The sequence below is a fragment of the Anolis carolinensis genome, chromosome 6 (assembly GCF_035594765.1).
Source record: "Anolis carolinensis isolate JA03-04 chromosome 6, rAnoCar3.1.pri, whole genome shotgun sequence".
NCBI lineage: Eukaryota > Metazoa > Chordata > Lepidosauria > Squamata > Dactyloidae > Anolis > Anolis carolinensis.
The window spans coordinates 51,080,089-51,094,665 of NC_085846.1; the positions used below are offsets into that span (position 1 = coordinate 51,080,089).

A 14,577-nucleotide genomic window follows, 5' to 3' on the forward strand; every position below is an offset into this window, starting at 1 on the left:
TCTCCTTCAAGTCTTATGTCTCTGATGGAAACAACATCTACCACAACAATTTTCTTTTCAGCAGCAGAACACATCAACTAGAGTTATACACTACAACAGTAAAACACGGGTCCTCTTTTTTTTTTTTTAAGTTGAGGGCTGGTTCGCACTTCTTTAGACTGTTGGGGGGACTGGACTATAGTTTGGAAAAAAATGAACAAATACCTATGCACACTGTACATTTTTATTTGTAGTGCAAAACAACATGAAAAAACAATACAATATATAAAATTTTGACCAACATAAACTTAGCAGTATTTCAGTGGGAAGTGTGGGCCTGCTTTTGGCTGATGAGATAGTCAAGCTAATTAGGATTGTTGCCGTTGTATGTCTTCAAGTCATTACACACTCAGACTAACCCCAAGTCTAAAGTTTAGTGCGGGGGCCAGGCCACATCCTGCCTTCGGCCCTTAGTTTGGGGACCCCTGCTCTACAAGCTTGTCTCATTCACATTTTGACTAAACATCATTTTTGAAACAAATTCATAAAAATATTATCCATGCAGTCAAAATTTATTTGGCGATGAAAGGGTGATGCTGGAAGGTGAGCAAAAATTATCACCTAGTACACCTATCCTGAATATTATCCAAACAGCAAAAAGAGAGGGGGGCAGAGGACAAACCTCATAATTCATATATGATGAGATCCACATACCTACTTAGGGTGCTTCCAGACAGCATCAAAATGTGAGACAAATAAGTGGGGCAAAAATGCGATACCTGACAACAAGTCCAGACATGGAGCTGTCAGTCCCAATCAATGCTCCCTGAGCATCCTTCCTCAAGATGGATGCGGGGGCGGGGGGGGGGGGGAGGGGCATCTGATGGAATTTTACTTTTATTTTTTTTTATTTCAAGCTGACCAAGACAGTGTATCTCTATGCCTCTGAATGGAAGAAATCATAGTTCCTTTGTGAATAACTGCTACAAAAATGGAAAAATATCTAAAATACAGTAAAAGACCTATTGTGTTGTCGACCTATTGGCATGTTTCCCCAAGCCAGACTTTAACTTTGACTCATATGCTAGTAGGTCTTTTGGAAAGAAAGAAACAAAATGTTTTCAGTTTTGAGAAGAACCCAAATTGACTTTTATGTCTTTCACTGCGAGAGAAGGGTATGTTTCTTTGATATTCAAAGAGGCTTTAAGTGGTTAAGTGTCCAAAGAGGCTTTCATTAATTACGTTTCTTGAAAACTTGTGTGTGTGTGTAGAAATGTTTTTCATATAAACAAGAGTGAATATAATTACTCTTGCAGATAAAGCAACCAATTGGCCCCACAAATAATAAATTATACAAAAGTATGAAAGCTTTAATCCAAAATATGTTGTTGGAACCAGTTTGGTCATCAGTTAACAATTCCAATTATATTTAGAAAATGAAAAGTGGACTTTTCCCTCTTCTCTTTACATAGTCTTAATCAATGTTAGAAATGTAGATTGCCAGTCTTTTTGAGAAGGCTTATTTTCTGTGTAACTCTATAAAATGCTGCATACATAGACTGCAATATTAAGATCTTAATAATCTGTTAATACATTTAAACTGTAAATCACTTGTGGCTGATCTCAAATTTCATGCTACAAAATACATATAGTTCCCATGGATTTTGAAAGAATCATTAAGTCTCTTCCCACTTCCACCTCACAGTGGTTCCATCTACACTGCCGTAATAATTCAGATCAAACTGCATTATATAGTGGTTTAGCCTCATATAAACCAGTTCAATGAAGTTCAATCTGTTATATGAGTCTACACTGACCATATAAAGCATTTCAAACTGCATTAAATGGCAGTATAGATGGGGCCAATTTTTTTTTTCTACTTGAATTAAGATGCTACCAAGTTAGGTATGACTCTCCAAGTTTCATAAATAAAACAAAATTATTCTGACAATTTCACTGTATTACCATTGAACAGAGATCTTTTTAACCACATAATTCAGATGCAAGAAAATATTTTTGAATTTTTTCATTGCAACCAAAGTAACATTTTCTTCCAACACAAAGCAATTAAGGATAAAAATGGAAATCTCCATGCAGAGCTATCTCCAACCTCTAAAATCGGCCTTTCAGAAAAGAAATATCTGGAGTTATTGTGCTCACCTGAAGATATGTCTATCTGATTCCTCTTGTCCACAGTGACATTGACATTGATATGAACGCTGACTTTGCCCTCGATCAGATCAATCTGTACAGCTCCCCTTCCTTCAGCAATGTTGCTGAAAAGCAGTAGTCCATCGGGATTCCATGTTCGAAACTGAAAGTTGACTGAAAATACATCCTGGTTTGGCCGGCCAGGCAGTTCCAGGAAACTGGTTGCATTGAAAAAGACAGGCACAGTATGGGGCTCCACACATGAGAAGCTTAAATTTCCCTATTTAAAAACAAAACACATTAATAAACAAATGAGAAATATAACCTTTAAACTTTATTCTATGAATGCAATTATTTAGAGAGAAGAAATTTTTACAAAAATATATGCAAAGGAAAATATTTTCTATAACCGTTCTACTCTGAAGTCAGACTCAGGATGAATCTGTATTGCCAGTTAATCTGCATCATGAAACTACATTATATGGCATAAAATAATAATAATAATAATAATAATAATAATAATAATAATAATAATAATAATAATAATAAATGTATATCCTGCTTTTCTCCCACAGGTGGGACTCAAAGCAGCAAACAAAATGGTGAAAAATCAACAATTACATGATACAAGAACACAACCTCATCCCCCTCCAACCCAGCCAAGTAAGCATAAACACAAACAGTACCTAGAGACATATAAACCATATAAAATAAGCATAATAAATAACCACATTTATCCCTGGGCCTCAGGTCTCAGTGGTTGCTCTTAAAATATGATAGTAAGCATCACGAAGCTTTAAATCTTTAGCAATGTGGACCTTGTCCGACCAAGGTCTTCAGTGATGAGTCTTGGTAATGGCCACCTAGTCATGGCTTATAATGGGTTGTTGGGGAAGGCCTGTTTCCATAGAAAGGTTTTAACCTGGGAATGAAAGGCCAGTAATGAGGGGGCTAAATGCATCTCTTTGGGAAGGGAATTCCAGAGCCGCGGGGCTACCACTGAGAAGGAAGGCCCTCTCTCGCTCATTCTCACCAACCACACTTGTGAGAGTGGTGGGACTGAGAGAATGGTCCCTTCTGATGATCTCAGGGCTTGTGCGGGTTGAAACGGAGGAGACATGGTCCTTCAAATAGGACCATGGAAAAAGAAAACGAAGGAAAATTGCCATTTCTAAGTGTCCTAAAAAACCTACATAATAATAATAATAATAATAATAATAATACTTTATTTGTATTCCACTCTCCCCAAGGGGACTCAGGGCGGATTCCAACATACAACGGCAAACATTCAATGCCTCCGTAAAACAAACAAATGCTGACATAAAATCCCAGATAAACCCTGTGTTATGATTGAGCCTCATGGCTCTGTTACTGACAGACGTGGGCGTAAGACTCCTCGAGAGTCAGATACTCTCGAGGAGCGAGAGAGAAAAAGACTGCGAGACATATTTGCAGCACCATCTGACGAAGAATCTTTCGAAGGGTTTACGGAGAGAATGGAGGAGGGGCTGGTTAGCTCAGAGGAGGATGAGATGGATTGGACTCGGGTAAGGGAGGAATTGGGTGCCACTGGCCATGATGGGGCAGAAGATGAATGGGGACCTTCAGGATTAGACCCATGGCTTAGCTGGAGGGATGGGACGGGATCCACAGCTGGAGATGCTGCTGGGCGTAGTCAGAGGTGTTCCAGCTCTGACGAGGAAAGTGATGAGGAAACGCCCGGGTTAAGGAGGACAGCTGACAGTGATGAGGATTTGTAACTGGCATAAAATGGGGCTTGGGAGCAATTGCAAATTGCGTTGGGCAAGGTAATCTGGGCAAACGCTTGGGATCCGTGTGTGTGTGGGACGCTTCCCTGAAGACTTGTGTGCTTTCCTGTGCTGAGACGTAAGTGGTTTTGGAATTCAGGGTCAGACGGCGGGAGGAATTGTGTGGGCATTTGTTTGTGCAAATCTGTGCTTACTCTTATTAGCTTGACCTTCCGTCGTCTTCTTGACGGACGCCATCTCCTGCTTTGAGAACTCGGACTGAACTGACCACGGCTTGTCTTCCCCCCTTCTTGGACTTGGAAAAACTACAACGTCTGCTTCTGGCTTTGATCTACGGAACGGAACTGGTCTACTCAACTGCTACAATCCTTGGCTGTTCTACTCGTGTTGGAGATCCTGTTTGCTGTGTGTGTGGGGGAGCGACGTAAATTACTCTAAGCACAGTGTTGGCAGCAGAGAGGAATCTGCTGCCAATTAGTTGCATTCTTGTATCTTTTGTTCCTTGGCTTTCGTTTTGTTTATACCCAGGCTGAAGCAAGCAGTTTGTTTTTATCCGGATTAAACTCCGGTTTAATCCGGTTTATCTTTTGAACATTTAATTTTGCCCCTTTTTGCTCCTAAAGGCAAAAACTGCCTGGCCCTTGTGTTTTACGGGCATTTTTGAGTTCTGTAATCTAATAAACTCTGTTACTTTGAATCTTGTGGCGTTCTGTCCTTGACAGATTGCCCAACGCCATAAAAAAAGTTTATTGCAGCAATAAACCCGTCAGGAAGACGATGGATGAGTTAAGGGTCAAAGTAGACCAATTGCAAACGGCTTTTACCGTTAGCCAAACAGCTCAGGCTGTGAAAGGACATGTTTTGACTCCTGAACGCTTTGACGGAACCAGGTGCAAGTTGCCAACCTTTTTGGCACAAGTGGAGCTTTATTTTTCTCAGCTCAGTGTTCATGCTTTTCCTACAGACACTAGCAAGGTGGCCTTTATTTTGAGTTTGTTGACCGGTCCCGCAGGACAATGGGCCACTAATTTAATTTTGGGAAATGACCCAGTCAAGGACAATTTGAATAATTTCAAAAAGTTGTTAACTGATACTTTTGGGGATCCTCTCCGCACGGAGAACGCTGGGTGGGCTCTGTATCGGTTGAAACAGGGAAAGGGGACTGTTTTGGATTACTTAAATAAGTTTAACCTGTATCGCCACCAGCTGGATTGGGGGGAAAATGCATTCATGCTTTTATTTACTGCCGGGTTAAGTGATATGCTCCAGGATGAATTAGCACGCTTGGAGCCGGCTGAAAGCTGGGACGCCTTAGTAGCTAAGGTGCTGCGTTTAGACGCAAGGTTCGAGGCTCGTAAACACTCAAAAGCAATGTGTGCGCCACCCATGCATGTAACCAGGGCACCTGTGGTGATGGGGGAAGAGCCCATGGAGCTTGGGGTCTTTAAAAAGCTGTCTACAGAGGAAAAGAGCCGTAGGAGGCAGCTGGGCTTGTGTTTGTATTGTGGGAATGCTGGGCATTTTGCCAAAAATTGTAAATGTGAAACCTTCCCAGCTTTCGGGAAAAGGCCAGCCCTAGTGCGACGTGAGTCCAACGCACTAGGGCTCCTCAAGCAGTCAACTGAGGGGAGGAAGCATGTTTTCATACCCATTACATTATCTGTTGGGGGAAGGGAACTTGTTTCTACTTTGGCACTACTGGACTCAGGGGCTACGGTCTCTTATGTAGATATTGAGTTTGCTAAGAAGCATGGCATTCCTAGAGTGCGCAAGGCATGCGACGTGTGGGTGGAAGGAGCAGATGGGAGACTGCTGGAGACTGGGGTGGTTAACCATGAAACCTCAGCAGTAACGTGGGAGGTGCAGGGAGTAACGGGAACGTTTGTGTGGGATATTACGAGCTTGCCTAGATATGATGTGATCCTGGGGATGGATTGGCTAGCTGTAGTAAACCCACAAGTAGATTGGGCAACACGTAAAGTGATCTTAAAGAGGCAGGATTGTTGCACTCTAAATGTTACTCATTCTGATATGGAGGGAGTGCCTGCTGAGTATGGGGAGTTCTCTGACGTATTTTGTAAAAGAGAAGCGGACAAATTACCACCGCACAGGCCATATGATTGCGCCATCAAGTTGGCAGAAGGTGCGAAACTGCCAGCAGGGAGGCTGTATGCCTTGACTGTACCGGAAAGGCAAGCTTTGCGGGAGTTTCTAGATGAAAATTTAGCCAAGGGGTTTATTCGCCCATCTAGTTCTCCAACTGCGGCACCAGTATTCTTTGTAGCCAAAAAGACTGGGGAACTTAGGCTGGTCTGTGACTATCGGATCCTAAACAAATACACCATTCGGGATAGGTACCCGCTGCCTTTAATCTCGGAACTGTTATCAAGGGTGCAAGGGGCTAAGGTCTTTACCAAGCTTGACCTGCGGGGGGCCTATAACTTAATCCGTATACGGGAAGGGGATGAATGGAAGACGGCATTTAACACGTGTTTCGGATGCCACGAGTTCCGAGTCATGCCTTTTGGGCTTTGTAATGCTCCTGCGGTATTCCAGAGGTTCATGAACGATGTGTTCAGGGACCTAATTGACCAATTCTTAGTGATTTATTTGGATGATATCTTGATTTTTTCTAAGGACGAGAAAGAACATCGTCAACATGTCAAGCAGGTTCTGCACCGACTGCGGGCTAATGGGCTTTTCGCCAAGGCTTCCAAGTGCGTCTTTCATGTGCCTGAAGTGGAGTTCCTAGGTCATGTAGTGTCAGGTAGGGAACTTAAAATGGACCCACATAAGGTTGACGCCGTCAACTCATGGCAGGAGCTGAAGACTAAGAAGGATGTACAAAGGTTCTTAGGTTTCGCTAACTACTACCGGGAGTTTATTCCGAATTTTGCAAAGCTCACGGTACCTTTGACGCAGCTTCTGCGCAAGAAACAGCCATTTGTGTGGGGGCGGGAAGCTCACGAGGCGTTTCTACAACTTAAGTCTAGTTTTCAATCGGACAACATACTAACCCATCCTGATGTTGACAAACCGTTCGTGGTAGAAGCGGACGCTTCTAGCTACGCGTTGGGGGCTGTATTGTCTCAGAAGGATTCCTCAGGGACCTTGCGTCCCTGTGGATTTTACTCGCGGCAACTAACACCCTTCGAGCAGAACTATACCATATGGGAGAAGGAGTTGTTGGCGATTAAGGTGGCGTTTGAGGTGTGGCGGCACTGGCTTGAAGGGGCACGGCACCAGATCGTGGTCAGATCTGATCACAAGAACTTAGAGCACTTGCAAACAGCAAAGAAGTTAAACCAGCGTCAAATCCGCTGGGCTTTGTTTTTCTCCAGGTTTAACTTCAAGGTGCAGTTCGTGGAGGGGAAGGCAAACTTGCGGGCCGATGCTTTATCCCGCAAGCCGGAATTTAAGACCAATGAGCAGGTAGTATGTCAGACCATCTTGCCTACTGCCTCTCTGTGTGTTGTAGATAATGAGCTTGGGTTACATGACCAGATCCTTGAGGCACAGAAGGATGATGTGTGGACTCAGGAGCAACTGATGCTGCTCTCTGCAGGTAACCGTACCATACTGCCGCATCTACAAGATCAAGACGGAGTATTGGTACGCAGGGGGCAGGTCTACGTACCAGTGGGGACCCTCAGGTTGGAGGTGATTAGAGCCCACCATGACGAACCCATGGCTGGGCACTTTGGCAGGTTCAAGACCGTACAGCTTATCACCAGGAGCTACTGGTGGCCAAAGATGCGGCAAGACATTCTGCGCTTTTGTGACAGCTGCGCCGTTTGTCAGCAGAGTAAGACGCCTGTTGGGCGCCCTAGAGGGTTGTTATCGTCTTTACCTGTTCCGGAGAGGCCATGGCAAATCATTTCCATGGATTTTATTTCAGATTTGCCTAAGTCTGGGGGTTATACTTGTATTTGGGTGGTGGTGGATTTATTTAGTAAACTGGCTCATTTTATTCCTTGTTCAACCATTCCGGCGGCCCCTACGTTGGCCTTACTATTTACAAAGCACATCTATCGTTTGCACGGAGCACCCGAGGTGATTATTTCAGATAGGGCTCCGCAATTTGTGTCACGCTTTTGGAAACACTTCCATGAGTGTTTGGGGACTAAGTTAAACGTGTCTTCAGCTTTCCATCCGCAAACGGATGGACAGTCGGAACGGGTTAATGGGCTCTTAGAGCAGTATCTGCGTTGTTTTTGTTTAGATCAACCCACGGCTTGGGTAAAGTGGTTACCGGTGGCGGAATTTGCTTACAACAATGCGGTGCACACGTCTAGTCAGCATACGCCATTTGAGCTAACTTATGGTTTTCACCCACGGGGAGGTGTGGCGCCGTCGACCAATGTGGTCTCTTCGGACCCTGTGTACCGCTCTTCGGAAATGGCTGCATTGCATGATGTTGCCCGTCGCTTACTGTTGGAAGCTAAGGCAACGCAGAAGACTCAGGCTGACCGCCACAGGCAGGCAGGGGAGGAGTTGGAAGAAGGGGATTTGGTGTGGTTATCTTCCAAACATATTAAACAGGCTGGGGGAAAGTTTGCGCCTCGGTATTTGGGTCCCTTTCCTATCGTTAAAAAGATTTCTTCTGTTGCGTTTCGTTTGCGTTTACCGTCTAGTTTAAAGGTCCATCCAGTCTTTCATCGTTCGCTGTTGAAACTTGATACCTCTAGTCGTCGTGGTGCTATAGCGGAGGGTATCACTGCCACTTCTCCGCCATCGGGGGAGGAGGCCTTTGTGAGAGGGGATAGTGTTATGATTGAGCCTCATGGCTCTGTTACTGACAGACGTGGGCGTAAGACTCCTCGAGAGTCAGATACTCTCGAGGAGCGAGAGAGAAAAAGACTGCGAGACATATTTGCAGCACCATCTGACGAAGAATCTTTCGAAGGGTTTACGGAGAGAATGGAGGAGGGGCTGGTTAGCTCAGAGGAGGATGAGATGGATTGGACTCGGGTAAGGGAGGAATTGGGTGCCACTGGCCATGATGGGGCAGAAGATGAATGGGGACCTTCAGGATTAGACCCATGGCTTAGCTGGAGGGATGGGACGGGATCCACAGCTGGAGATGCTGCTGGGCGTAGTCAGAGGTGTTCCAGCTCTGACGAGGAAAGTGATGAGGAAACGCCCGGGTTAAGGAGGACAGCTGACAGTGATGAGGATTTGTAACTGGCATAAAATGGGGCTTGGGAGCAATTGCAAATTGCGTTGGGCAAGGTAATCTGGGCAAACGCTTGGGATCCGTGTGTGTGTGGGACGCTTCCCTGAAGACTTGTGTGCTTTCCTGTGCTGAGACGTAAGTGGTTTTGGAATTCAGGGTCAGACGGCGGGAGGAATTGTGTGGGCATTTGTTTGTGCAAATCTGTGCTTACTCTTATTAGCTTGACCTTCCGTCGTCTTCTTGACGGACGCCATCTCCTGCTTTGAGAACTCGGACTGAACTGACCACGGCTTGTCTTCCCCCCTTCTTGGACTTGGAAAAACTACAACGTCTGCTTCTGGCTTTGATCTACGGAACGGAACTGGTCTACTCAACTGCTACAATCCTTGGCTGTTCTACTCGTGTTGGAGATCCTGTTTGCTGTGTGTGTGGGGGAGCGACGTAAATTACTCTAAGCACAGTGTTGGCAGCAGAGAGGAATCTGCTGCCAATTAGTTGCATTCTTGTATCTTTTGTTCCTTGGCTTTCGTTTTGTTTATACCCAGGCTGAAGCAAGCAGTTTGTTTTTATCCGGATTAAACTCCGGTTTAATCCGGTTTATCTTTTGAACATTTAATTTTGCCCCTTTTTGCTCCTAAAGGCAAAAACTGCCTGGCCCTTGTGTTTTACGGGCATTTTTGAGTTCTGTAATCTAATAAACTCTGTTACTTTGAATCTTGTGGCGTTCTGTCCTTGACACCCTGCATATGAAAATAACGTTAAAACCTAACATCAAATTAAAGCCTAACATCAGTAAATTAAACCTAACATCAATACATTAAATGACACGTAGTCAAACCAAATTATATAATAACATAAAATCTAAACAAACTTCCACATTATGTTACAACAGCCACGTGAGTTGGTTATGTAGTCAAACAATGATCACTGGGCTGGTGTGGACTAGAAATGACCAAATATGATATAATTCTCAGCAAGGGGCCCAATGGTGACCTCTCATTATCTAATCCTCCTCCTCTCCATATGCTAGTGAGCATAAGTAGGTCCAGTTATTCTTTGAAGGAGAGGAGGGGGACAGATTTATTTCATTAGAGAGGGAGTACCATAGGTGGGGGGCAACCATGGATAAGGCCCTCTCTCTTGTTCCCACCAGCCGTATTTGAGATGGGGGTGGGACCGAGAGCAGGGCCTCCTCTGCTGACCGCAGTGCCCAGGCTGGTTTGTAAGAGGAGATGTGTTTGGTCAAGTACAATAACCCAAGACATTTAGGGCTTTAAAGGTAATGACCAGCACTTTGTATTTAGTCTGGAAGCAGACCAGCAGCCAGAGGAGGTGCCGCAACATGGGAGTGGCTCTCTCCCTGTATGGAGCTCCTGTCAGCAGCCTGGCCGCTGAACTGTGAACCAGTTGAAGCTTCTGAACTATTTTCAAAGGCAGCCCCACGTAGAGAGCATTGCAGTAGTCCAAACAGGATGTGACTAAGGCATGGACTAACATGGCCATATCTGGTATCTCAAGGTATGAGCGCAGCTGTTGCACAAGTTTTAATTGTGAAAAGGTGCTCCTGGCCACTGCTGACACCTAGGGTTCCAGGGTCAGCAATGAGTCCAGGAGTACCTCTAGATTGCACACCTGTGTCTTCAGGGGGAGTGCAACCCCATCCAACACAGATTGTAACCTGATCTGCCTTCCAACTGACCAGGAGTACCTCTGTCTTGTTTGGATTTAGTTTCAACTTATTAGCCCTCATCCAGCCCATCACCGATGACAGGCACTGGTTTAGGGGCAGGGTGACATCCTTGGTAGTAGGTGGAAAAGAGTAATAGAGTTGGGTGTAGTCTGCATAAATTTGACATCAAACTCCAAAATTCTGGATGATCTCTCCCAACGGTTTCATGTAAATGTTGAACAGCAGGGGGGACAGAATTGAACCCTGAGGAACCCCACAGGCCACCAGCCAGGAAGTCAAACAGGAGTCCCCCAGTCCCACCTTCTGGGTCTGAACCTCCAGTAATAACCGGAGCCACTGCAGAACATTGCCCCCAAGCCCCATCCTGGAGAGATGGCCCAGAAGGATACCATGGTCGATAGTATCGAAAGCAGCTGAGATGTCCAAGAGAACTAGCAGGGGTACACTCCTCCTGTCTAGCTCTCTTTGTAGATCATCCACCAAGGCAACCAATACCATCTCTGTCCCATAGCCAGGCCTGAAACCAGACTGAGATGGATCCAGAAAATGTGTCATCCAAGAATCTTTGGAGTTGTGAGGCCACCACATTCTCCAGAACCTTGCCTATAAAGAGGAGGTTTGACACTGGGCTATAGTTGTTGGGTGGGATCCAGTGCCGGTTTCTTCAGAAGAGGTCTTACTACTGCCTCCTTAAAAATACTTGGCATTAGGCCTTGAGTCAAGGAGGCATTCACCACACCTTCACCCACCCTGCCAGTCCTCCCCTGGCCAATTTTATGAGTCAGGATGGGCAAGGTCTAGAGAGTAAGTGGTCGCCTTCATTTCTCCCAAGGTTTTGTCCACACCCTCAGGCTGCACAAATTGAAAGGAATCCAATAAATAAGCAGATGCCTCAGCCACCTTCATGGAGATTGCATCAACACTGATGTCTAAATCAGAACGGATCTGAGCAACTTTATCTGCAAAGAACCTTGTGAACTCCTCTCAATGAGCTGCCGATCGGTCAGGGATTCCTGGTTGAGCAGGGTTTAAGAGTCCCCTGACTACTCAAAATAGCTATTTCAGGCAGTTCTTTGCAGATACAATGTTGGTGCCTTTTCTGCCACCTTCATTGCCACAGAACAAGCTTATAGATGGGGCCCTCATTCTCACACAAAGTATTGATCCCACTAGATGGTACATATAGGAGGTCCCTCTTCAGAAGACCTCAGTTCCTAGGTAGGGTATATATGAGGAGAGACATTTCATAAAGTATCAAGGTCTCAAAATATTTGGGACTTTTATAGTTATGATCAGCTGGATGCTCTTTTTTTAATGACACTTGTATGAAGTACCTTAATAGCTCAATCTTGACACCAAATGCTATATGTTGTTTGTTCTGTTAACCAATAAAGTACTATCTGCAAAAAAGTGAAACACTGTTTGGAATAAAACAGACTGCACAGATCCTGACATCATTGAGCTGTGGTAAATTAAGTGGTGTCAAACTTTATTAATCCTACAGCATCAGTGCACCCTTTGTTTTGCTACTTTTATTGCCCTACCTTTGTGGCAGAATTTATTGACGTTTTGATCAGACTCGGTCTGAGCAAAAATAAGACAAATGTAAGGGAAAAGGGGACTTAAAATGTAGAGGTATGTTTAATTGGAGCAACTGCGAATATGGTTTCAGCATACAATACTTAATAATAATAATAATAATATTATTATTATTATTATTATTATTATTATTATTATTATTATTATTATTAATAGTTTATTCTTGTACCCCGCCCCATCTCCCCGAAGGGACTCGGGGGGGCTCACATGGGGCCTTGCCCAACATCACAATATAAAATCAAAACAGAAACACAAATTTACAACAATAAATCAGCAATATCGGTAAAACAATCGAAAAGGACAATCTTACAAGATAAAATGTTAAAACAGGTATATCAAACACAAGTCTTGAGACAAATAAAGGATTTATTGCATACTCTGATTTTTTTTAATGTAAAAAGTAAAGGTAAAGGTTTTTCCCTGATATTAAGTCCAGTCGTGTCCAACTCTGGGGATTGGTACTCATCTCCATTTCTAAACCAAAGAGCTGGCATTGTCTGTAGACATCTCCAAGGTCATGTGGCTAGCATTACTGCATGGAGCGCCGTTACCTTCCCACCTGAGCAGTGCCTATTGATCTATTCACATTCGCATCTTGTCGAACTGCTAGAAGCTAGGGCTAACAGAGGGAGCTCACTCCATTCCCTGGATTCAAACCACCAACCTTTCAGAGGTGGTTTATGGGTCTGAGCAGAGCTGCAATGTCCCCAAATGTTGGAGAGGTCCCCATTCTTGCTTAAACCACAGGATGTCTATGCTCATAAATGCTGGCAGATAAAAGCACTCTGGAGACAGGTGAGATGGTTTGAATTAGGCTGGGTCTATAAAAGGTTTAGGAAGCAAGCAAAACATATCTCATGAATGTTCTCTAAGGCCCCTTCTACACTGCCCTATATCCCAGGATCTGATTCCAGATTATCCACTTTAAACTGGATTATATGAGTCTCCACTGCCAGATAATCTGGGATAAAGAAATAATCTGGGATCAGATCCTTGGATATAGAAGCAGTGTGGAAGGGGCCTTAGTTTTCTTACATGCTCAACAAGGGTTGTTCGACACTAACACTGTGTTCGTTCAGAATTTATTTTGAAAATAGTTTTAGAGCATTTCCTTTCCTTTCCAATATTTAAATTTATGTTCCTACTGTAACTGCCTTATGCTAAACCAATTCCATAAGGCAATAACAACGAGTGCAAAAAGAAGAAAAATGAAAATCTATACTGATTCAATTATAAAAAAAGATTTATCTTTTCCTTGAGGTAAAGCAATGGAAGTAGCTCAGCTTGAAACAAAAGAGATGGCAATTTTAATGCCCTTTATAGTAAACACTCGGGTTCTCCCCATTTTCAACATCCTCTTGCTGAAGCACTAATGTTTTGCTTACATAGCATGTATAACTCTTAATAAAAAAAACAATCAGCTTGTCATAGCTTGTGTTGAAGACTAAGGGGAAGGGGAAAGGTTTCTTCACCCTTTCTACACTGTATAAAATCCAGATTATATGCTTTGAACTGGATTATATGGCAGTGTGGAAGGGGTCATAGATGAGCAGTTTGACACTGCAGAGCGGGAGCAGTAGTCCCAAGAAGACATAGAGTCAGGGCAGGATCATGAAGCAAACCAGGAACTAACTATTCCAGCTAGGCTGTAATTAAGAACTGATTCCATTCAACTGAAGAGATCCAGTTGGTTGGTTGAGAGGAGGGCCAACAAGAGGAATCACTTGACAAAGCGGCATAAGTAGCTGGAGGCTGTGCTGGAAACAATGTCAGTGAAATTGTTACAGCCTGAATATCTGCTGGTGAATCTTGACTTTGATGTGTGGATTATGTTTTGGCTTGCAGCCTCGGTGTTGGTGAGATTACTTGGTTTGAATATTTTGGAAAGGACTTTGGACGACTCTTGTGTCTCACCCTTATTTTGGCTGACTGCTGTGGATTACGTTGGACTGTTTTGGACTATGGTACAGCTGTTTAACAGTAATTTTATGTGTTATGTAGGTATTAATAGGACCATCAAAACTCTGATGAATGGAATCCCTTGCTCAGATTCTTCACATTTTAAAAGACAGTTTGCAACTAGCTTCATGTCATAATGTCATTGGGCCTAGAGATGGTCTAGCAAACTATGACATGCTGCTCAACTATTTTTAGAATAGCTCGGGGATAGCCAGCCAGAGCTAAAGAATGGTGGCATGAATGAGTTGTCAAAG

The 14,577-nt window shown here is 43.9% G+C and overlaps 1 protein-coding gene across 2 annotated transcripts in view; it reads right to left on the reverse strand.

Moving 5' to 3' along the window:
- cntnap2 (contactin associated protein 2) overlaps positions 1-14,577 on the reverse strand; it is a 924,912-nt gene that overhangs the window by 301,391 nt on the left and 608,944 nt on the right. For both annotated transcript variants that reach the window (XM_008112904.3, XM_008112906.3), the window contains one exon: positions 2,140-2,410. In XM_008112904.3, the coding sequence (XP_008111111.1) occupies positions 2,140-2,410 (271 nt within the window). The remainder of the gene's footprint in view (positions 1-2,139; positions 2,411-14,577) is intronic.